Here is a 25,659-nt window from a genome sequence, read left to right on the forward strand (position 1 = left end):
TAATGCCTTTTCATTTTCTAATATTACACTAGCATTGTTGCTAGTAAATATATATATATAATATATATATATATAAATAAAGAGTAAATGACAATTTGCACTGAGGCCAACACACACACAACTTTTCAGCACTGTTATCAGATAATTCATAAACCTTATCCTTCCAAGGCCCACCATACAAAAAAGAAAACCATTTGAATTTGAAATGAATTGTGAAGCAGATACGGTTGAATTTCTTTTGTTTTGTAATCAAACAAAACAAAACAAATGCAACCTTGTTCCAATTGAAAATTACATGATCTTTATTAACGACTACTTTATTTTATGGAATTGTAAACATTTTACCATTGTATTTTTATCTAGAATTGTATTTAACTACCTATCATATTTCAAATGTACCTGTGTGACCTGTAAAATATTTTTTACCAATAAAGAAACTGAACTAAACTGAAAATGGTTAAAATTACATTACATTAATTAGTCCTACGGATATAGGACCTTGGGCTTACGAGGAATTTGCAAATAAAATCCACTGATGATTAGTTAAAAGGTGTTGTTAGCATTTCTTAATTAAAACCTTTATTGCGAACAACGTTTATTCGTCGCCTTTTTCTAAAAAGGCGCTTTTATACTCTCATTATTGCTTATAAAACATTCCTTGATTCACATACTATGTTAAAACTCTATTTAGATACTGACCATATTACACATGGGGCACCAGCGACACAAATAGAAACATTTTAAAACTGAGTAAAATTTGGCAAGACTTGTGACATCTACATTCAATAATCACAAATCTTGCTGGTAGGATGGATACAATATTATTTTCACCGTTATTCTTACAACCAGAGCAAATATGGTTTGCTGACCTGCTTTGGACTTATCTACAACATAGTTCGCCCTATAGGCACCGTGCGCATTGGAGAGACTGTCACCTTGTGGCCTAAATCAGAATCATGAACTCGACATAGTAACTTTGCGCCAACAAACACAACAGTGGGCTCCTATGCAGTTCTACTAACACTTCACATGAAACGCACTATGCCTGATGACACCTTTCTCATTCCCTCTTATCACCCTCGAATTAGATGGTCACACTACAGTTCACTCACGCTCTCTAAGCAAGCCACCACCATATCATAAGGCCTATCCCTGGAGGTATAGTTTGTAGCTTTCTAATAGACCCCGAAGGCTAATCCTATTGTCTATTGTTAAGAAAAACCGCTCGTGCCACGTGCCACAACCACCTGCATAAAAAATCGGTACTTCGGTTACTGAGTGCCGGCGAGTCGAACGCTACAGAACCACTCTAAAATGTGTCATCGAGATGCGTAACAAAGGCGCGTTATCGGAGAGCGCACCTACACTGGTTTTTTGAGCGTTGGACTAGCTCGCGCTCAGGTGCCAAATAGAATAATTAGGACCCTTTTTTGCACGTGCGGTTTTACTGAACAATAGACAATAGGATAAGCCTTCGGGGTCTACTAGAAAGCTACAAACTATACCGGCCTCCAACACTGACCATCTCTTTCTATATTTCTTCCCTATTCACTCACGCCAGCGACGCCTACCCGTCGCTGTCCTCGTTCTAGCTGTCGTGGTCGGGTTCCATCTTGCCCGCGGGCCGGATCATGACCAGCTGCTTATCGTCTTCACCCTCGGGGTGGATGGTCTCTATGGTCAGCATCATCTTCTCGTCGCAACTGTCATCGCCGGAGTCCGAGTACATGGACTGCGTTGAGGTGGCTACCTCCTGGAATGGTAAGGATGGAAATTATTAAAAGGGATATTTAAAGACCATCCTGTTTCCTAAGATGTTCTAGCTAGAGATGACGAGAGAATTAGCGCAAATAACATTCATGATTGACACATAAAGTATTAAGTAAAATAAATAAAAAATATGCACATTTACTTTTGTTTAAAATAATAAGAGAATCTCTTCCTTAGTTTAGCAAGTCCGTCTTTTGTGTGATTAAATATTCTTTATTGCGTACCATAAAGTTAAAAAAATACATAGAACGCGAGATACAAGCTTTAAAACTAGGTAACAACAGGCGGTATATTAAATAAATAAAGCTTGTTTTGAGAGTTTGAATGAGAGGTGATTAAAAGATTTATATAATTGAAGTCTAGTATAAGCCACTTAGCATTGGTTGTCATTGTCAATGATTCTATCAATAATAAACTTAGAACTGATATACTTCATCTTTAGGATTAACAAAAAACTTAGATTTTTACTCAGTTTTTAACTTGTTAGTTTTAATATCAGTTTTGAATGATTCACGTTTAGTTCTAGATCGGGAGCTCGAAAATAATACGGTAATCGGTAATCACGGTTCATATCCCAGTTGATATAAGTCTTGTTAGTTTTACACGCTAATGCTTACCGTGATGCGATTCTTGGTGTGTATGCGGACATGCTTGGCGAGGTGGTCCGAGCGCATGAACCGCTTGCTGCACTCGGGGCACTCGAACCGTTTTTCGCCGGTGTGCGTCCGTCTGTGCCGCTGTAATTCGTCTGACCGAGTGAACCTGAAAATGGATTATGCCATGTACAGTCGACGTCAAAGAGATCTTTACGACTAACGTTACAAAAAATTATTTACACGACTTCATTGTCATAGCATTTAGGTCGTGTAAACATTTTTTTGTTACTTTGGCTGTAAATTTCTCTTTGACGTCGACTGTACTTACTAATAGTCCACATGTCCGAACTAAAAAGCGTCTAACAAGACTTTCGAATCTCTCTTAATACAAATACGCTGTTTTTATCGTAACAATTAACGCGAGCCGCGCTATTTAAACACAAACCTCAGACACTGAATTTTTATTTGCCATGATGTAAGACTTAACGCAACTGACGTGAACCATTGTTATTTCGACTGCAAACTATGCCACTTTTCGACTTCAGTTCGAGACCCCATTGATATGTAATGAAAATGAAATGAAAAACTTTATTTTCAGGCAACTATTGGCCCATAGATAAATACCTTAAAACTAGCATACATATTATTCTTAATGCTAAACACACAAAATTATGGCTGCGATGCAGTTCGTAACGCCGCAGTGTCAGGGAGCCGGCCGCAGAACTGCCGGAACTTAATAATAATAATAAAAGACGTTTATTCAAAGAGTTTGAACATAGGTACATAATAAAAGTACACAATAATGCTTACAAACTAATTGAAAGGGAAGGTGGCTCAGCTAATGTCTGTGCCAAAAGACTACGGGGCACAGCGGCCCTAAAGACTTCCAGCAACGGACGCTGTTATTCTGCCACCGCCGTATTTATACTTGATACTCTTCGGCCAAAACTCCTCGCTCCATTAGGCAAAGTAGTAAAGTGGTTATACTATACCTCTTTCCACAGAAGAGCCAATTGCAGAGAAAGGGCCGCTCGCCGGTGTGCCACCGAAGATGAGCGCGCAAGTGCGAAGTCTTGCCATACACCTTGTTGCAGCCTGCTATGTGGCATACGTGCTGCTTTTTGCGGTCTACTAGCCGGCTATAAGGGGAAACCATAAATCATTTAATTCGTGAGATTGAACAGAGAGAAGAATTTCATGGTGTAATTATACAAATACAATAAAATAATCCTGTTACACTTTAGGTGTTTTACGAAACAAATTTTAAAATGCAGAGCCATTTTATGTTGGTGTAATCTGTGTAATTGGTATTCCAAATGGAAACTTGTACCAAATTTATATTATGCTACCTATAATAAAAAATTATTAAACACCTTTATTTTTGACTGCTGGTAATGCTGGTATATAAAATTTACTACAACATATTTTTACATAGATAAATTAAAAAAAAAACTCACTTCTCTCCCTGATCACAGTTTGGACATGTACAAGCCACTCTCTTCATCATCCTCTTGCCGCTGGGACTGGCCGCTCTCTGTTTCCCGTTCTCACACTCTGTGCCCGAAGTGTTGCCGCTGTTGCTGTTATTACTGTTGTTGCTATTGTTGCCAACAGTGACTATCTGCCACTTGCCCGGCTCGTTGGGGTCTTGTTGGATTTGCTGGCCTGCAACCAAGGATGAACATTTATTTTTTGATTTAATTTTAATTAAACAGAACTAATTTTATAGGGAGTCCTTTGCCCAGCAGTGGGACACAGTGGGCTCTTAATAATAATAATAAAATTCACTTGTTCTCTCTAAGAATCCCAGAGATTAATCCAATTTTGGTCAAATTTTTCTTACATTTTGTACGGTCTGATGGAGTTTAAGACATAGGCACAAATCAGGACAATTACAAAGTAGATAATGCATGGACAATAAGTAATAATACCACTCTTCCTCCTAGCTGGCATTTTATTTTCACCACACCAGCTTGGAAAGGCTTACTTTGCACTTGAAAAACTGATAGCAAAGTTGCATTTTATTCACATGTGAGGCAAAGTAATCAAATGCAAATTTTGAGTTGTTTTCTTATGTTTGCTGGTAGAATTTACTTTTAAATGATGATTTTGGATGATAAATATTTAATAACATTCATTTGGATTTGATTTGGTTTGATTTTGTTTCATATTTTACATTTAATATTTGATTCAGGTTGGTGTGGTGAAAAATTTTGTTTCACTCGGGCTTGGGGGCAAATTTTGTTTAACCCTCGTGCTTTGAAACCCTCGCAACGCTCAAAATTCCATTTTTCGTACCACTCGCTAAGCTTGTGGTTCAATTTTGGAATCTTTCGCTTGCTCAGGTATCAATATTAGCATGAGCGGTTAAACAACAACTTTGCCCCCTTGTAAAACAAAACTATTGTCATACCCACAATAAATGCCATATTCATCTTTATGGTAAAAGTAATAAAAAGTGTGACCGGTTAGATGTAAAAGTAATATTATAACTAAGCTACTAGACAATAATTACCAAATAAAATTGAATTAAAATAACACTATCTAACCTAAAAATGACTGCAACACGCCAAAATAAAACATTCCAACAACAAACAGAACCTTCAACCTACATCTCTTTTTGTAATAAAAAAAGGTTTATATCTCTTAATTGCATTAAACACCAGGTTAAAGAAGACTACCAATAATAATAACATTCCAGACAACATGTGATATGGAATAACTTCCCTATCTTCACTCATTCAAGTAGTCAATGAATTCGTTAGTTTAGTTTACATCCTACAAAACACATTATTAAACAATTTACCATTATCACCAGTGAGCGGATCTTCTTCGTCGGACAAAGGCTCATCCTTTGGTTCAATTTTAACTTCATCTAATTCTGCCGGCCACATTGTTTTAACTATAAATTGAAGTTGCAGATTTCAAGTAACTTTAATATTGTTGTAATAAATATGTAACCGTTTTTAATCAAATTACGCTTGAATTTGGAACACACAGAACAAAAACTTATGTTGACGTTGACTGCGTCTGTCTGACAGACGCTAGCTTGACAGTTACTGAGTGTTGCCATAAGAAAATTTTGACGATGTTTTGATGTAACGTTGTATGACGTTTTTTTGTAATGTTGGCTAATTGGGGCAGCCCTGTTCTAATCTAACCTTATTTTTTGGTGTTAAAGTTTAAAATTGTAATGTTTTTTATTTTTTTTATTTGAAGTGTCGGACAAAATTCTAAACTAAAAAAACTCCACCCACTTGAAATTTCATTATAATTTTTTTATTCGGGAATTATTCTACTGTACAAATATGCGTTCGATGTTTTGTAGAATTTTGAACGCGACGCAATACAAAATAATCTAACCCATTACCGCACCGTTCAAGGTCACGGTGCGCCGCACCCCTAAGCGAGAGCGAGAAAGAGATATCTGTTTCTCGCTCCTCTCCCTTATGGGTGCGGCGCACCAAGGCCGGGGTGCGGTGCGGTAGTGTGTAACGGGCCTAAGGGTGCTATTCCTTTACCTTTGTTCCACCTGTCCAATTTCTTTGTCCATTGTGTATTTGTATCTCGCATTTTGCTTAAGATCGGTTTTCCTAGGATAGCGGTGCCGTCATATAGCGGCCGTCTCCATACTAAATAATACGGCTAAATATGGATGTCGTAGTATTTGTATGGAGACGGCCGCTATATGACGGCACCGCTTTCGGAGGAAACCAAAGCTTTAGTGAGAGTTATCAAACAGCCTGTATGGAAGACGGTGGAAGAAGAGAAGATGCTGGGCGCCTACATTTTTCAAATTTGATGCCTTTTTCTACCGACAAAGGTTTATGATACCCTTGAAAACATAACTCCTACACTACTCACCAATGACTGGCTGCGGTTGGGGCTGAGCCTGGGGTAGCTGCGCGATTTGCACGCCGGGCAAGCCCAGCGCTGGGACTAGCTGTACGGCTCCACCGATGCCGCCCACGCCCAACGTTGGGACCTGCGCGAATAATTTATAATTAGTTCAATTGATTAATTCTCGAGTAATTAAATTTAATATTGGAAGGGTAGAGGGATTCGACTTTCGTATGGTGAATAATGTTTTATGAGGGGTCTACAGGGGATGCCCTGCAAGCCCGAAGCGTGACTTTAATTTCAATGTTCCAGGGACCGGTTAGAGGGTGTTTTCTTTTGTGAATTTAAGGACTGCTCTCCCTGAGACCTACAGCTCTTAGTACAGTCGGAAACGAGACTTCCGACCAATGTGAACTTGCCAGTTTCCGACCGTGATTTAGGCTTGCCACCAAATTGTATTGCGCCCCGACCAAGGTCACCGATTGGACGGTCGGAACCGAAAAATTGGTCACCGTGTAGAAATGCCTTATAATATAGGTTTTCTGGACCTTAGATTTACTTGTAGGCACATTTCGTCGGCGTTCTGTAGTCCTCAGAGTTAGTGTCTCTTAAGAACGCTACAGCTACTCTTCACGGGGTTTTCTTATCCCCTAGTACCTGTACGACATTAGGACGCACGTTGCTAGTGGCGGGTATGACTGTGACCTGCTGGCCGGCGGGCGTGCTGGTGATGATGGTCTGCGATGGTTGTTGCTGGATGGCCGTAGTGTCGCCTTGTATGGGGTTCTGTACGGCCTTTATACGTTACCAGGGTCCGAGCAGCGTGCGATAAGGTGGATTTTTAGATTGACTTTAATTTAGAAATTAGAAAATATTATGAAGTTACCTTAGGATGGTATTCCACAGTTCTAATTTCTTTGTCCAATGTCATTGCGTCTCACTTTCTCATTAATCTGTCAGCTCCCACGGCTCATATATGAGCCAGAACGCTTATGGTGACGTCATATCGTGGGATTCGACACGTTAAGCAAAATGTGAGATGCAATACACATTGGACAAAGAAATTAGAAAGGTGGAATACAACCCTTAACTGCCAAAAGCGTAAATAGTAAAAATCTGTACAATTTCCTGCCTTGAAAAGAGACCTATTTTCAAGTAATGGGTTAGATTAGCGTTTTGGTTTATTTTTGTAAGTAAAATTTCTATGTAAATTGTGGGGACTATAGTCCAAGCCCTCTCGCGCATGAGAGCAGGCCTGTGTCCTGCAGATAGGCTGAATTATTATAATATTATTATAATGTTTTTACCTGTAGCGTTATGGTTCCTGGCGTCTGCCCCGCACTGGCGGTGGCTTGTGTTGCTCCGTTTTGCTGCTAAATAACACACAGTAATTATGATGTGAACTAATCATTATACTAATACGTTCATCAGATTACACACCTGAAAAAGTATTAACCCGCATGATAACTACCTACAATGTATGACTACACTAGCGAATGTGTTTGACATTCACAGTTTTCCAAGTCGTGTCAGTTTTTTGATGAACATCACACACAATCCTCAAACATTTGCGTAGAATAAGTACATATTCGTGCAATCACACATTCATTCGCAAACCCACTCACGCTCCGGATTAGCGAATCCGGCAGCCTCTCACATGTGTGCAAATCTCCGCAGTTATTACAAATTCTTGCACGAATTAATTTTGTATCAAGCAGTAACGTCTAGTCTAGTCGTTAGAGCCTCCCTATGGCTCATATATGGCGGAAATATTCGCTACATTGGGTAGGGTCTTGGTAGCTCAGATGGCAGAGCACTGTACTAGTGATCCAGTGGTCGTGGGTTCATGTCCCGCCCAAGACAGTGAATTTTTCCACTTTAAATTTATTTCTCGTACGAATGTCAGTGTCTTGAGTTAGGTAATTTGGGTGTTTTAATTACCTGAACATTGGCCAGCGACGCGATTTGAATCTGCTGAATCTGTCCCGATGGCGTGAGCACATTCGCTACTTGTGGTTGCGCTTGCATCTAAAGGAAAGAAACACATTAGGATACCATGTAGGTAAAGATTGCTTATTAATAAAACAGACAAGAGGGAGTCGATCCGAATAAAATCCAAAAAAGAATAGTATCTATTAAAAAACTTAATATAAGCAACAAACTCGCATTTGAAAAATTGAAGGATTAGATCCGAATTAAATCCGAAAAAAATTGTTTCTATAAAAAACTCAATAAAAGGCAATGTACTCGCATTTGAAAAATTCAATTTGTACGTTTAAAAAAAATTGAAATAATTGAAAAGTTTTGAACAATTTAACATTGTTCTTAAATAAAAAGGGATGAAGGTTTCTACAACCGGTAGACCTACACGGTGTCTTAAAGTGGTATTCCACCCGTCTAATTTCTTTGTCCAATGTGCATTGCGTCTCACTCTCTCGTTAAGCAAAATGTGAGACGCAAATACACATTGGACCAAGAAATTGGACAGGTGGAATACCACCCTTATAGGAATAATATAGGGGATAATTACTTGTTGGAGCTGCGGGATGATCTGCAGATGCTGCGGCGCGTGCACGGGCAGGTGCACGGTCTGGTACACGGTGTGCCCGTTGGCCACGCTCACGGGCACCTGCACGGGCACCATGCCCATGCCCACGCCGCCCACGCTGCCCACGCCGCCGCGGACCGCTACGCCACCACCTGGTGATATGGCGAAGATTGTAGGGTGGCCACAAAAGACTCACACGGTTGGCAAGGTTGCGCGACGGCTTTCTAAGGCCTGAGTGGACGCTCGAGATGGGCGTGCAGCGGGGCGGGGCGTGCGGCGTGCATGTTAGACAAATGCAAGCGTATAGGAGCGGCCTTAGTGCACGCTGCTCACATCATTTGTGAGCCCGACGCCACGCTGCACGCCCCGCCGAACGCTCCGCTTCGAGCGTCCACTCAGGCCTTACACTAATAAGAAGTGCCATCGCCCACACTGTTAACTGTACACCGGTGGACCTTATGCCTTTTGTAATAAGGTCCACCGATGTACAGTTAGGAGTGTTGCTGTTTGTAGGCTCCGTTTCATATCCCAGTAAGTAAAATGACAGATCTATTGACCATTTTACTAGAGTCTGACCAACCTAACTCTGCATGGCATTTGCAAAGACAAAGTGTGACCATATCATTATTAACGTATTTTTTTTTAATGAAAATATGACGTTATTATGACACTTCCTCACTTTGTTCTGTTCAAGTCGGTGGAAAGTCAGCTTAGAGGGACTCTAGTCTCTAGCTCTAGTAGATTGTAAGGTAAAATTGACCAAGACAATCTGTCATTTTAATCTAGAATAGATAAGAGATTAGCCAATTTTACATTTAATTATCTGGGATAAAAATGGCGTTCAAAACTGACACAGCCTTCCTAAAGTGATATTCGGTATTTTGTATGAAACCTTAAAAAAATACAACTCAAGCCACACTGTGTCAAAAAAACTGGTTGTAAAAGATAACTTTAAGTACTTTAACCCTCTTGATTTTCTTTTTTTCAAGATTGATTAAAAGTCTATACCAAGTAGATCTGCTAAGAGTGCAAAGAAAACAACAATTTTTCACCCAATGAGGCATACACAATGTTTTTATTTACATTCTCTGCAGCTCCTTATGGAATAGACCACAAATTTTATAAAATTAAGCAAATAAATAGATACAAGAGTGATCTAAAACCGTGTTGTTCGTTTTTTTAGCATTAGAAAGAAGGTAAGCGATCTTAACATGTCTTTTAATTGAAAAACGCTTTTTAAAAATCAGTAAGTTATACTTATGAAAGCAGAAGAATATAAGTGATCGTATTAGATTCATAATTGTTACATATTTGCCGTGACTTATTTTTAAAACATGTTTTTCAATTAAAAGACACATCAAGATTGTTTACCTTTTTTCTAATGCTAAAAAAAACGAACTATAAAGCCGTGATGCTGATGTGCATGATTGTGAAGGAAATTATTACACCAAGCAATGAAACCTTAACAGCGAAACAATAAGTAAGCTTGGGATAGAATAGTATTAGATAAGGTTAGGGTGGAAACAACTTTTTACTCTTGTGTTGTAAATTTCAGTGACGGTAAATGATATTCCGTTCTACCATTTACTTAAAGAATTGTGTTTTTTTTTGTGAGTTCCTTGTGACAGTGAAGAATTATCTTCATTTTAATGGTATATATTAATTATAATCATAAACTGTTTGGATTTCTTATTATCAAATTAAGTTAAAAAAAACTATTTATATCATTTGGTTGGTGTCGCTCTCGCTTAAGATCGGTTTTCCTAGGATAGCGGTGCCGTCATATAGCGGCCGTCTCCATATTAAATAATACGGCTATATATGGATGTCGTAGTATTTGTATGGAGATGGCCGCCATATAACGGCACCGCTATCGGAGGAAACCAAAGCTTTAAGATCGGTTTTCCTAGGATAGTGGTGCCGTTTTAGAGGTCACGTTTTGCACCACTAATTTAAATATATTTTGCGTCAACAATGTTACGTTTTAACACAAAATGTATTGAACATAAATGTCGAAAATAAATTTTAAGGGCAAACATCATAATCAGACAAAGATTGTACTGGTTTCCTAGCGTGAGCGTCTAATTGTAATTTTTAGCAACAAAATGTGATAAGCCTTATTTCAAAACATCTCATCTCTGAACCAATCTGAACTAAGGCAGAGTTTGTTGCCGGCCCCATATTGGGATACCCACCCCAATTGAGGGGGAATATAAATCTTCTCGAGGCAGAGGTGTAGGGTTGGAGCGCATTGTAATATTCCTACTTGAATAATCTTTTGGGCGTTTTTTTCAAGTTGTCCCCTACACTTTTTTTTTCAAATTTGGGATTGTTTATGTTATTTCTACTCAGAATCACGAGCTCTTTCTATCCTAATAGGAGAAAAAAAGTGTCCCAAAGTTTCCATACATTTTTCGATCTTTCCATTCCGCGACCGCCATACAAAGTCTATGAAAAATGGTGACAGAATGGAAATAAAAACCTTAGGACACTTTTTTCTCCTATAATATCCTTATAATAAGGATTGAAAGAGCTCGTGATTCTGAGAAGAAATAACATAAAAAATCCCAAATTTGAAAAAAAAGTGTAGGGGACAACTTTTTAAAAAAACGCCCTTTTACCTTTATCTTATCTTTGATTAATTGATTAAAAGTTGTTCCCACCCAATTTGTGTACAAACCTTGTTGCTGCGGAGTGGCCTCCTTGTCTTTCTTGTCGGGCGCGCTACACGGTATCGTTATCGTCTGGCTGGTCGGCACCTGACTAGTCGGTATCGATAAGCCCTGCACTAGGTTGGTGCCGGGTATCGATATCATTTGGTTGCCGAGCGCGGATAACGGTATCGATATATTAGTGCCCGGTATCGTCACGGTGGCCTGTTGCTCTGTTAGCGGGGGGGTGGCAACACTGATTAGTATGGTGGTTGTTGAAGCTGCATGCACATGCTAGATAGAACAGTAGGGAAATGAGTGCCTTAACACATTAACTGCCGGCGACTCGCTAGGCGAGTTCACTGTTCGTAGGCGCTTTTCGCTACATACGGTTTTTCCCGTGTTATCGGTTGCGCTCGTAGCGCGTAGCTCGCGCTGGCACTGAATGTGTTAACGATTCTCTCATCCATGAAATGTATGTAAGTTGAATAAGTTTGTAAATCTCAAAGCGTTCTGCGTTCCATTATTCTACTTGGATGAGGTATCGTGCGGGTGTTTATCCAAAAGTAAACCTTGATGGTTATAGGTATAGTAGAAATGTATGGCGTACACGTAATTATTCGTGAAATATATGATGGTGATCGACTAAACTAAAATGTTTGTGCTCATGTTTTTAGCATTAGAAAAAAGGTAAACATTCTTGACGTGTATTTTTATTGAAAAACACTTTTGAAAAATAAGTTACAGCAAATATGTAACAATTTGGTACTTATATAGCAAAGATATAATATATTTAAATTCCTTTGGTTTCATAAGTTATGGTTACTATTTTTTAAAAAGCGTTTTTCAACTAAAAGACATGTCAAGATGAATGTGGCTAAATTATTAAAGATCAATAATGAAAAAATAACCTGTATATTTCACAAATAATAAAAAGGTAAGCCATATGTTTTCATATATGTATGTATTCGACAGAGATAACTAGATGATATATGATCCAAACCATTTAATGTCTAATAACTATAACTAGTGAAAGTAGTGAAGTATTTACATTGCTGACATACAGTCGAAACTATTAAAAGGCGAAGCTTATGAAATGAAATAAGACAGCAATCCCAAAGCAAAGATCAAATTGTGAGTGTTATAATTATAAGCTTATGAGAACTTTTTGTATAATAATTATAATATAAATTCTTATGCGTTAGAATTTCCGTACAAACTTATAAATATTATAATAAACTTCTTTTCTCTTTTAACATGTTTTCCAATGAGTAGAAGTAAATTTTGGCATGTGGCTTGTCCATGCACTAGGTCATTTTTAAATTGAACTGAATTACTTTGAAGTGGTGAGACATAAACCGTGTTTTATAACCCACATGTTAAAGTGACAGTTCAATTGGGTTCTACAGTCGCCATCAGATATATCTGAGCGGCCAAGGTGTTCACAATATCTGAACAAGCACTCTAACGCCTTGAAAATAGAGGCGTGCTCAGATATTTAAGAGCACCTTGGCAGCTCCGATATAGGTACCTGATGGCGACTGTACTACCCAATCTGCCTAACACAACTATCATTTTAGAATTTGGAATATAGTAAAGTAACAGAGATTAGACTTTCGTTAGGTAAATCGAAAAAGGTATGACAAAGTAACTGAAATATTAGCTTGTATGGTAGTCAAGTTTGTAAGGCAACCCCAGCTTATACGAGATATGTAACAAATAGATTAATCAATTAATCTCACCAGTGGGTAGGTGCATGACGTTTTGAAGGAAACCAGCGGGCAGCACCGGCGTTCTGACCAGCTGCCCATTCACGAGGCTCACTTGGCCCATGCCGGAGAAGTTCTGCAATATAAGTCCGTTGTTCTTAACATTTTGGGTATGTATTATAAAAGAAAATATATTAATTTGTTTTGAGATGATCCAGTTAGAAGGTCGAACCATACTGTTCTACCTTAGGGGTGGCCAGGGGCGCCATAAGCCTTCAGTAAGTGCATATACTTGGAAAAATTCGACCTATGCCGCTGTGGCCCGGTGGCCGAATCGCACAGGCACTTTCCGCGATAGCAGAGGACGCTGGTTCGATTCCAGCCGGCACTATATACTAAGAAAAAGTGACCCAGGCCTCCGGGTCACTTTTTCTTAGTATATATTTATATCAGTTTATTTTGGGTATGAGTATGGAATGCAAGCAACAGAGTAATAGAGAAATAAATCGTGCTGCATAATATAATCTCATTTTGTTAGGCCTTAACGCCTCGGCTAAAACATGCCTCGAGCGTGCACGTTCAAGGCTTGGTTAAAACTAGTATGGTCAGTGGGGAGACACGCCTCCTTTCGGGCAAACTCGGCACAGCATTGCTTACGCTATGGAATGTCCAATAGGGATGATGACACATGTTGAATTTTATAACAAAATGTAGTAAAATAGATAGCAAACGAGCAATTTATCACAATAATGTGGGTATTAAAATAAAATATTGAAAAATTACAAAATTACAGGACCTGAAAGTTTCAAAATTTAATTTTTTTTTTAACTTCCAAAAACGATAAAAGTAAGGGTACCAGTCGATTCCTTACATTTCATCCAAAAAAATATTGTATAGCAACTATATACATAAACGCAATATTTCACCGAGAAAAACGCAATTTTCTTGTTTTGTCCATACTACAAGGTGGGCGATGACGTCACGGCCTCTGGCCGTTTTGTATAGGGCGTTTCGCGAGTGAAGTGCGACTGTCGGACTTTGACTACAATTTCTGACTTTTGTGTTACTTTAATGCAATGGGTCCCATATAGACATTTGATCCTAAAAACAAACCCGATCGATTGATACCATAAAAAAAATTAGTCATGTAGCCTATTTAGCTAGAACCCTAAACGGCGTAACAATCCCGGAACGTGACTGTAGGTACCTGCGAGTGCTGCGCGGGTATGAAGAGTGCGTCCTGCCCGTCTACGGTGACGGCCTGCATGGGCTGCACTCCCCCCCCCACCAGGCAGCCGCCGTACACGCCGCCTTGTTGCTGCAAACAAACTCCTTTAAGATAAGATAAAAGATAAGATAAAAGATAAGATAAAAGATAAGATAAAAGATAAGATAAAAGATAAGATAAAAGATAAGATAAAAGATAAGATAAAAGATAGTTTATTCAAGTAGGCATAATTACAATGCGCTTATGAACGTCAAATAAAGCTAGGTAGACCGGCTCCAACCCTACACCTCTGCCCCGAGAAGATTTAAATCCCCCCTCAATTGGAGGAGGGTATCCCATTATGGGACCGGCAACAAACTCGGCGGGACACATCTTTTCAAAAATAATTACATTTAGTGCAAAGAGAATAGATAGTATAGAGCAGCGGTCTCTTCGGTGGAGCAGAATCTGTCACTTGCGGCCCGCGAGCCTCCCTGGCTATTTTGTATGTAATATTTGTCAACGACAAAGTCTGATAAAGTCATAAATATTAAAAACGTGCGGCCCGCGTCAACTTCGTTAACTACTATGTGGCCCTTGGCTGCTAAAAGGTTGCCGACCGCTGGTATAGTATAGAGGATTACTGTCGTAGTAAATTTTGTAGTCACAGTAAATTTACTGCCATCTATCGACATACGTTTAAAACTAAAAATGTATAAATCTATCAAAAAAAATGTATATGTATATGAATAAATGATTTTATTATTTTTATATAATTTCCACCCATGTTCTTTCACTGACACATATGTATGAAAGTGGAAGTCCCTTTCTAACAAAAGCTGTCAAACGTGACATCCGCTTGTATTACAAGTTACAAGCTCGATATTAAACTTTCGTGAGACATATTTTAAACTGTTTATACGACAACGGTTTCACTCACTTGAATTTTCCCCCCAAAACATGTCGCCAATAGCGACTAAAAATTCAAGTGAGTGAAACCGTTGTCGTTTAAACAGTTAGTTACAAGCTTTTTAGAAACAGATCCCTCCTCTCGTATAACAACATGTACAATTCTATTCTCGAGTAACTTATGTACGAAATATCATTTGATATTTACCAGTTGCTTTTTGGTGAAGGAAAACATCGTGAGGAAACCGGACTAATCCCAATAAGGCCTAGTTTCCCCTCTGGGTTGGTCAGATGGCAGTCGATTTAGTAAAACCTAGAGCCTACGTCAATTCTTGGGATTAGTTGTCAAGCGGACCCCAAGCTCCCATGATCCGTGGCAAAAATGCCGGGATAACGCGAGGAAGAACAACATGTACAATTCTACATGGACTTAAATATAACCAACTGTTAGTCTGTTACCTGTAATAGCTGTGGATGTATCTGCAGCAACTGTTGCGGAGCGTTCTGGTAAGTGGCGCCCTCACCATTTGATACCACGCCGCCGCCAAGCAGAGATTGCAGTTGCTGCATCGATATAACCTGAAATTATACGGACACCGTTATATGTAGGATTTTAAACGTAAAAAAATTATGTTCTTTTTAGGGTTCCGTACCCAAAGGGTAAAAACGGGACCCTATTAATAAGACTCCGCTGTCTGTCCGTCCGTCTGTCTGTCTGTCACCTACCAGGCTGTATCGCTGTCACGTTGCGCCGCACCCAGATTGCGGTGCGGTGCGATAGTGTGTTACTAGGTTTTTCCACTCGACTGCAATGCTTGAATTAAGACTTCGTATACCAAAGTGAAATCGCATACTTTTATCACTATGGGACCCCAACTCGACTATAATATTCATTTCGATACAGTTTAGTCAACTATAATATTCATTAAGAGGTTTAAGAATGTTAAGTGGTCTTGGACGGTATAGTAAGTGAATAGATTGTTCTATTATAAATTATATAGCTAAGCATGACTATAATAAAACATACCTGAGGTTGTTGAACTTGAATGCCATTGGGGACGGCATTCGCCGCATTCGCGATAGCTGCCGATAATTCATTTCCCTGAAAAAATTGTGTAAATTGAATTGAATTTTATAAATAGTCATAAAGTATCGTAGTAATACGTAAGTCAGACTCATTTATTTATGACTCAGAGTCATAGACTGAAGAAAATATTCGCTTTATTTTTAATCCATTGACCGCAAACGACGGCCACAGACGCGCCCGGTTAAAATTTAATATGTATTCACCTTCGCGCGTTCCAATAAGGTATATACGATGGTGTGTCGTAATCAGTGATCGGAATTGGTAGTGCCATTTCACGGGACTTCGGTGCGTAAGTTTAGTATGGATATACCTTTTCACCCCGGGATTTCATATTACCTACTTCAATTAGCTTCATGCATGTATTTTTTTATAATTATTTAAATCGTTTTAACACCGGAAAAAATTAAAATACTTTTATAAACCTTCCCATTATTTTATTAAACAATATTTAAAATGTTGAACATTTTTGAGCGGTTGAAATGCTCATAATTTTTGGCGTGAATTCGACGCGCGTGATGACGTCACGCGGCTCTTTTGCATGCAACTGACGTATGCCGTTTGCTACTCAGATAATAATACCATCCCTTTCACTCTTGGTTGGTCTTAACAATTTGTTGAAACGTCACGTGACGTTTCGACCAATGGCGTTGCGTTTCGCTCACTAGCTTCACGCGGGCAAAGTTTTGTACTTTTTATTTATTATTTTAGGCAATTAAATGATAATTTAATAACGTAAATGCAATGTGTAACATGATATAACGGTAACAAACATCGTAATAAAAAATATTTCGTTTAAATATAAACTTCATGCATGAGGCCTATTAAAGACATGTCAAGAAATATTTTTGGAATCCCGAGTCTTATCCACGTTAAGTACAATGTTTGAGGTCATTCACCCCAAATGGCACTACCTATTCCGATCATTGGTCGTAATATATAACAAAGACAGCCATGTTGTGTTCAAAGACAGCCAATACTCACAGAGAGCCCCTGAGCACGAAGCTGCTGCACGACGGCGGAGCTGATGACCCGCAGCTGCGGCTGCTGCTGCAGGTACTGCTGCTGGATTGCAGCAAGAGTGTTCAAAGACAGCCAATACTCACAGAGAGCCCCTGAGCACGAAGCTGCTGCACGACGGCGGAGCTGATGACCCGCAGCTGCGGCTGCTGCTGAGTGTTCAAAGACAGCCAATACTCACAGAGAGCCCCTGAGCACGAAGCTGCTGCACTACGGCGGAGATGATGACCCGCAGCTGCGGCTGCTGCTGCAGGTACTGTTGCTGGATTGCAGCAAGAGTGTTCAAAGACAGCCAATACTCACAGAGAGCCCCTGAGCACGAAGCTGCTGCACGACGGCGGAGCTGATGACCCGCAGCTGCGGCTGCTGCTGAGTGTTCAAAGACAGCCAATACTCACAGAGAGCCCCTGAGCACGAAGCTGCTGCACTACGGCGGAGATGATGACCCGCAGCTGCGGCTGCTGCTGCAGGTACTGTTGCTGGATTGCAGCAAGAGTGTTCAAAGACAGCCAATACTCACAGAGAGCCCCTGAGCACGAAGCTGCTGCACCACGGCTGAGCTGATAACCCGCAGCTGCGGCTGCTGCTGCAGGTACTGCTGCTGGATTGCAGCAAGAGTGTTCAAAGACAGCAATACTCACAGAGAGCCCCTGAGCACGAAGCTGCTGCACGACGGCGGAGTTTTTGATGACCCGCAGCTGCGGCTGCTGCTGAGTGTTCAAAGACAGCCAATACTCACAGAGAGCCCCTGAGCACGAAGCTGCTGCACGACGGCGGAGATGATGACCCGCAGCTGCGGCTGCTGCTGAGTGTTCAAAGACAGCCAATACTCACAGAGAACCCCTGAGCACGAAGCTGCTGCACGACGGCGGAGCTGATGACTCGCAGCTGCGGCTGCTGCTGAGTGTTCAAAGACAGCCAATACTCACAGAGAGCCCCTGAGCACGAAGCTGCTGCACTACGGCTGAGCTGATGACCCGCAGCTGCGGCTGCTGCTGAGTGTTCAAAGACAGCCAATACTCACAGAGAGCCCCTGAGCACGAAGCTGCTGCACGACGGCGGAGCTGATGACCCGCAGCTGCGGCTGCTGCTGCAGGTACTGCTGCTGGATTGCAGCAAGAGTGGCGGCTTCGCTCTGCACCTGGAATCAAATCAATATACAACTTATTCTCTGCCGAATTGAACCGTCATTCAAGTACAAAAGACCGTAGATTCTGTAGAAAGCAACTAACTTTATATTTTTGTCAATGTGACTTACATCAGAACTCTGTGGATTTGGTCGCTATCTGCATTGATAAAAAATAGAAGTTGGTAGAAGTTAGTAGTCACCAGGGCCTTCTACTCTCTTCTTTTTCTATGCTTCAATAGGTTAGTTTATCTAAATTAGTAGTGTTTTAAAAATACTCCCAGTATGTTAAATTACGTAATTTTTGCGTCAATAGCATGACACAAGCTGGTAGTCACATTTTACAGTAGTATGTAGTAGTATGGTATGTTACCTGTTGCTGTATCAACTGCTGCTGTTGCTGCTGCGCTTGTTGCTGCGCCTGCTGCTGCGCTTGCTGCTGAGCTTGTTGCTGCGCCTGTTGAGCCTGTTGCTGGGCTTGGGCCTGTTGCTGCGCCTGCTGTTGCGCCTGCTGCTGTTGCGTCTGTTGTTGTGGACCTGGAAACGTTAATGGTAGAATTAGGAACTTTTTACTTAGTCATCTCCTCTGAAGTTCCATTATACTCAACTCATAGTCGGTATCTTTATTTTTACAAATTAAAATGGATTTTATCTTAAGTAGTTGTGATTTTTGCATGCTTAGGGGTGTGGATTACAATAGCATACTGTTGTTAATGAAGGTTCAATGTTCTGTCTGCTGGCGACAATATCATCCATTATCATCATATTAGCTGAAATACGTTACTGCTGGACATAGACCTCCAAGGATCTACAACGATTGGTCGTGCGCTAACTTGACAGTCAGCTTGATATCTTGACTAGATCATCAGTCTGCCTACTTCATTAGAGGCCTTATCTGGCGACGCCCTAAAGCTCAAGGTGGCCACTCAAGAACGTTTTTGCTGTGCTGGATGTTAGACAGAGGGAATATATTCGCCACAAGATTTTGAATTTTATTTCATAGTGATAGGACTCAATTTTGCCTAATTCTGACACGCTTAAAGGGTCAAACTTACTGAAATGTTGTTGCTCCTTCTGTTCCTGTTCGGGCCCCATGTTGGCACCGAGACGGCTGCACGTGGCTGCCAGCAGCGCTAGGGGCGACTGTGGGCCGCTACCCTCCTGTCACACCAAACACACATTTATTACTATGGCAACAAGGCTGTACCATCGTCCAGTGTGAACTGACACATTTTAAACCTTATTGCAAAGGAAGAAAGTCCACCATATGATAACTTAGGACATATTATACGTGGACTAGAGCCAGCACACATTTGACATACATCAAGTTATAACTATGAAATTTTCCTTTAAAGATTTAACAGAGATAGATGGTTTTGTGCAATATTTAAGATGCATTATTGAAAGCCTGATGTGATATGATGATGGTTAAATAAAATAAGTAAGAATGATATTTTATAGACTGCTAAGGCCGACCCACGCTGCAAACAAAGTTACTTGCACACAAGTACATTTATGTAATTTTTTAGAGGCCTTAAATACAATCAAGAGTATAAAGAGGAATGAAAACGGATCACTTTCTATAGTTATTTTTATAGAAAGTAACCTGTTCAAATTGAAAGAGCTTATGACTATGATGCCAAATAAATTTAACCCACCAAAGTATATCCTGGATGGTAAGCTACAATGAATAGGAAAATATTAGCATTAAAATATGGTTAGCATGTTATAAATATAATACATAATTACTATGCAGATGAATTAAAGCAGAGACATGAAATCTAAGAAAGATACAATAAATAACTTAGTTTGATAGAGACCACATATATGTATTAGCAGAAGTTATGACTACTTATGACTGATGAAAATACACTTAGTGACAGTATTGTGAGTATTGTCAGGGGGTAATATATTTTTTAATTATTTCTTCATGTGATTGATGAATGCTTTGTTACAATCTACAATCTACATAATCACCTTTTGCCATAATTAATATGTAAAATATACTGTAACATTTATATCGGTATCAACCCACACATATGCACTCCGAAGATTCCAGCAATTATTTCGTTTACTAGTAAAATCCTCAAACATCTAATTGAGACCTACCAAATTAACTGTAGGTAAGATACGGTAAATAATTTAATCACAGATATCTTAGATAAGTTTAGTCGGAATGGAAATATGAAACCAATGCTAATGATAACAGAATACTTTACATCTTCATCTATTCTCTGATGTACCTGTTTTCAGTATTCGTACCTTTTAATAGTTTTAATACCACACGTTGGATGACTTCACAATGCCTTATTGTATAAGCATATATTTATGATGTATACATTTGTGAATTTAAAACATGCAAACTTGTGTTGCTAATCAAATTTACATATTCAACAACAACTGAAATTTACAACAGTATGGAAACACTGTTTTCTTGAAAACAATTAAGACACCTTCTGTGGCAGTAGATGGACCATTAGCATCAGACACAGTTAGTATTAATATACCTTATCTCAACAACATAATGTTTAAAATTGCTCAATCAAGAATTTTATTCTGTATGTAGGTATATACTACACTGAATAAAAATCCTAAAAACTGTTAATTAAAATTTAAGTCTTATTACCAAGTCAGTAAGGAAGCTATTTCGATAAAAAGTTTATCTGAAATATTTTTTACTATCTATCAGATCAAGTAACAAGCGTATGAGACAGGTAATGGGATAAGGAAGCAAGCTTGATCATAATGGTTCCATTGTGTGAGAGCTGGGTACTTGTTTAACCTAGTTGGTTATCTACTATCAATCTCAATGATTGCAATGAATATTGCAAACTAGCTACACCTGCTTGTGGCTCTGCCAATGTAGAATTCCGACCCGTGTCATTTGCCTTTGCCACCCCGAGGGAAATTTTTTAAAAAATATGTAGGCTATGTCCATCCAGGGTTTAAGCTTTCTAATATTAATAGTTCATTCAAAATAAAAAGACAGTCAATAGTTTTATATTTATTATCTTACCTCCATGTTGATGTCGCTTGATCAACAAAATAAACTATGAAAGTAAATAGATAAAAAAAGGGTTCTAAAAGATTTAAGTAACATATTCGCAACAGTCTCCTGACTGTTATAGCGGACAGGATGGACAGTCAGCTTCTTGCGCACTGGGCCGGGGTACACTCGGTGGTGGCTACATACACATGAGTGTATGTAGTTATTACCGGTGTATGTGCCTGGCTCCTGTCAAACACTATTTATAGTCTAGCTCATATTATTAGTGTTCCGTACAAAACTTTGTTTTTAAGTTAAATTTAGTTTGTAGTTAGTTAGTTGTAAGTGTATGGACTCAAGGTCTGAAATAAATGTTTTTTTGATAGTGATCATTTGTTGTCTACCAGTTTAGCTACTTAATTAGTTACTTTAATAAGTTTTAGTCTATTTTGATGGATAATGTATTTACTGGGACAGCTCTAATGTGCCATACTTGGTCCTAGGTGAAAAGCCTCTAGAGCATCTATTATATTCAATGCACAGTCCTACTAGCTCTAAATTGGGAAAGTGTTATGATTTCTAAAGTAAAAGTAAAGGTTTCCCTTCAACTCTTAAACCTCAGTATACTATGTTTAAGGGGTGATTTTAATGGTTTTATTTAAGTTCTTATGATGCTGCTAAATTAATAAGTTTGTAAATATAATATTTTTTGAGTACTTACTAAACTATAGTTAGTGCAAATTAGGCTATCAACTAATTATCACAAATTTGCGATCGAACCGGCTTCATTAACGAGTTTAATACTTCATAAACTACTTTATTTGAACATTATATTCAGCGGAGGGGAGATCTATCGACATAACTTACTAAACAGATAGCCGCTCAAGCACAATGAGTGCTAAAAGGCGCGAACGAAAGGGGGAAAATGGCACCCCTTGGTCCCTTTGTAGTAAGAATGTAGGCTCAATTTTATCTGTAATCTGTAACGGTTGTTCAGATAAAAGTATAAAACCAAAACAAAAATACCGACGTAGTTTCTTTTTACCATAAAGTTTTAACACACGTTTCACACACGTCCGTGCTTTTTACACATACTTACTGTGTATTGCAGAACTGGTGCTGCAACCATTTTCACTTTATTGATCGCAATGATGGCACCATGGATGGTAAATAATTTTGGCGGGTGACGATTTAAATTATTTTGAACAAACTTTTTACTTTTGGCAAAATAACATGAACATGACAGATGTCCGTTATTGCACAGATTAAGAAAAAATTAGAAAAAGCAAACAACAAATGCCATAATCATAGACAAATCATTCGTTCAATTACGTTCGTTTAATTATCTTCAGTAATAAAACTTCCGGTAGTGACAACTGACAAGTACAAAAAGCTTATTGAAAAACGTGTGTTAACTGTGTTATTGACTGACTGAGAGATTTTTAATGAATGCGTAGTTACGAAATAAGTTTTGCTGAATACTTCAAGGAAGTTCAAAAGTTCCAACTGTTCAGTGTATACATCGCAGTAGTTGAAGTCGACACGCCTTTTCCTAACGAGTGCCGGGAGTCGTCGCACGCAAGGCCGCCGCCGCCCTTTGATCCACCCACCTCAAATCGTGCGACTGATTTTATGCAGTTGTTGAAGAGGTTATCTGAGACGTATTAAATATGATGTGATCATTAATATATCCCACGGTCAGGGCTGTACGTAAGACGTATCAAAATCTTTAATCAAGTTTAACAATAAATCAATCAACATGATTTATTTTAAAAATGGCGACATCCGCGACCTTCATTGCAAGAGTGAGTACAACCAAATGTTAATTCTATTGACAGGTTTACAATGCTCTTATCACGTAACTAGAGTTTGTTATTGTTGGTGTTAAATTGTAAATGGGTGGGAAGCGGAACTGGAGGAGGACGCTGATGCTATTTCGGCAAGGGAGTTGCTTGCAACGCGGTCACAACCTCCTGCGTGTGGCCTGGCGGGCCCCACACGCCAGGGGCCGCACTTGCCCCGCCCTCCCCCTGCGCCGACACGAGACCGCTGCCCGCTGGCGTCCGTTTTTGTTACACAATAATACTTCGTCCTTTCACTTCAAACAATTTACCTTGCCCGTTTTATCCTCGTTTATGTATTCCACCTGCACTTTAGTAGGCTCAGACGACATTATCCACTTGACACTTGCAAAATAATATTTTTCTTTGTTCGCGAACGAAACGCACCATCCTCACGACCGGCCGCCAAACTGCGGCGAGCGTACTGACGATCATAGGCGAAACCGCTCGGCAAACTTCGGAGATCCGCCTCCTATCGCGGTCGGTTTTATTTCAGTTTTAAATGTTTTTCAGGGATAAAATTACTTCTTGATCCTATGAAAGTTGCCGAAACTCACCAATAATTATGCTTACTTACAATGTTATACCTGAAAAGTTTCTCTGGGCATTAAAATCAAGTATAAGTATTATTTCGTGCTTGTCGGTCGTTATCTCTGTCCCTTTCTATCGAGGACAGGTCTCGATTATTGGTAGGCAGCAGCTGCGCCTCTCTCCTCCTCCCCGTCGCGGGTGCGGCGCCGCCGCCCGATAATAATAATTGAAAGTAGGAAGGACGTAATAATGGGTGTATAACCTCGCGCCCGCGGCCTCCTTGGGCGGGCAAAAAATGCACACATGTCGTGCCGCTTGGCGCGCCAGCCGTGTCTGGTAACGAGACGTGGCCTGTAAACAAACGATAAGGGTACAAGAGGTACTCGTTGCATTTGCAAGTCTTTGTTCACATGACTCCACGTAGTAACTCACATTACGACATGCTCATGTTTGAGCAACTTTTATCGTATTCGAGCAAGTACCCTTGGCAAGTGAATTACCAATAAGAAGGATATGTCAGTCATGTGGCCTTATAGTTTGACCTACAAAGGAAGAACATAATTACCTCTGCAATCAGGCACCTATCTAGTTATCATTTCTCGATAGGTATGTGTAAACAAATAAACACATCATAACGGGCTGCTGATATGTAATTATTTAGTCTTTTTGTTGGTAATTAGACTAATTATTGCCATGGCCGCTTAGTTCGTGCTGATATTACTCATTAAAGAACATAATTATTTCTTTTAATGACTACTTTCCTCTATACTTCTATAGGGAACTATTCGGTATTGAAAAGTTATGCAAATGAGCTCACAAGGCCGAAGCACTGTAAAGAGCGATCAATTTGCTAATTTGCTTAATTCTTGAGCTGCCCAATGTGTGGTAGTCTCAAACTAGTTGGAAACGAGAGTGAAAGTCGCGCCACATTTTGTCAAGCATCAGCCGCGTCGCCCCGAGTCCATTATGCACGAATGAGCAGCCGCCCCGAGAGAACGTGTGCGGCTTAATTATCTCTTCCCGCGAAAAAATATTCTTAACCTTAAACCTATAGCAAGAAGGCTCACTTTACACTGTGAGAATATCTCGGACAACGATTACCGACTTGGTAGAGCTGTTATCCAACATTAAATCGTATTACAGTCAGATAAGGCTTATTGCTGTAGGTTTTTAATTTATAACCCGTTGTTAATTTTACTTAGTTCTATTATGGGTGTAGGCACTTCGACGCGACGCGTGGTGGTATTTCATGCGACAGAAGCGTGACGTGATGCTGTTTGCGCTAACTAATTATTCAATGGACTGTTAAAAACAGCTCCATTGGTTCATGAATTATGGGATTGTAATTCAATTTTAAGTTATAAGTATAACATACTCATAGATGTTGTAAGTCGATGCCAAAATATAGAGTACGTAGTTAAAATAACGATAGACTACCAGTAAAGTTAGAATTTATACGCCTCCTACGCCAATCCCTTTATCAGAATGCCAGCCGCGCAAGAACATTCATTCATGCATTGCACTGCACTGGGTTTCGAAAAGGACAACTCAAGAACGAGTTTCTGCGTGCCCAACTTATCTCGAAAGATTGTAATCAAGATTGATAGTTTCCTCTTGAGGATGTAAGCGTAAAATTATGTCCTTGTACCTATTTTAGCAATGCAGTGTTTTAGGAGTTTATAAATTTGGCTTGAAGAATTCTAGGCATTGATAGTACTTAGAATATGATTGTGCTTTATTTTATAACGGCTCCATTGTAAAGTCTTGCTACCTATTCTACCATGCAGTTAAACAGGTTAGTTACCTGTGTTTGAAGGGCGAAGGCCGTTCTATTCTTTAAA

At 39.5% G+C, this 25,659-nt stretch overlaps 1 protein-coding gene across 1 annotated transcript; it reads right to left on the bottom strand.

Moving 5' to 3' along the window:
* Nucleotides 1-1,508: 1,508 nt before the first annotated feature.
* On the bottom strand, nucleotides 1,509-24,303 carry LOC134647817 (transcription factor Sp4-like). The gene is made up of 18 exons (XM_063502143.1): nucleotides 23,560-24,303; nucleotides 19,516-19,621; nucleotides 18,834-18,997; nucleotides 18,359-18,475; nucleotides 16,258-16,332; nucleotides 15,690-15,809; nucleotides 14,322-14,432; nucleotides 13,148-13,250; nucleotides 11,435-11,638; nucleotides 8,737-8,906; nucleotides 8,148-8,234; nucleotides 7,514-7,579; nucleotides 6,864-7,001; nucleotides 6,231-6,351; nucleotides 3,824-4,031; nucleotides 3,359-3,505; nucleotides 2,388-2,532; nucleotides 1,509-1,753 (listed from the first exon to the last, which is right to left on the bottom strand). Exons 1-18 carry the CDS (start codon nucleotides 23,617-23,619, stop codon nucleotides 1,589-1,591), a joined length of 2,307 nt encoding a protein of 768 aa, XP_063358213.1. The 5' UTR covers nucleotides 23,620-24,303; the 3' UTR covers nucleotides 1,509-1,588.
* Between the last annotated feature and the right edge of the window lie 1,356 nt (nucleotides 24,304-25,659).

This window comes from Cydia amplana, chromosome 5, assembly GCF_948474715.1.
Source record: "Cydia amplana chromosome 5, ilCydAmpl1.1, whole genome shotgun sequence".
Taxonomy (NCBI): Eukaryota; Metazoa; Arthropoda; class Insecta; order Lepidoptera; family Tortricidae; genus Cydia; species Cydia amplana.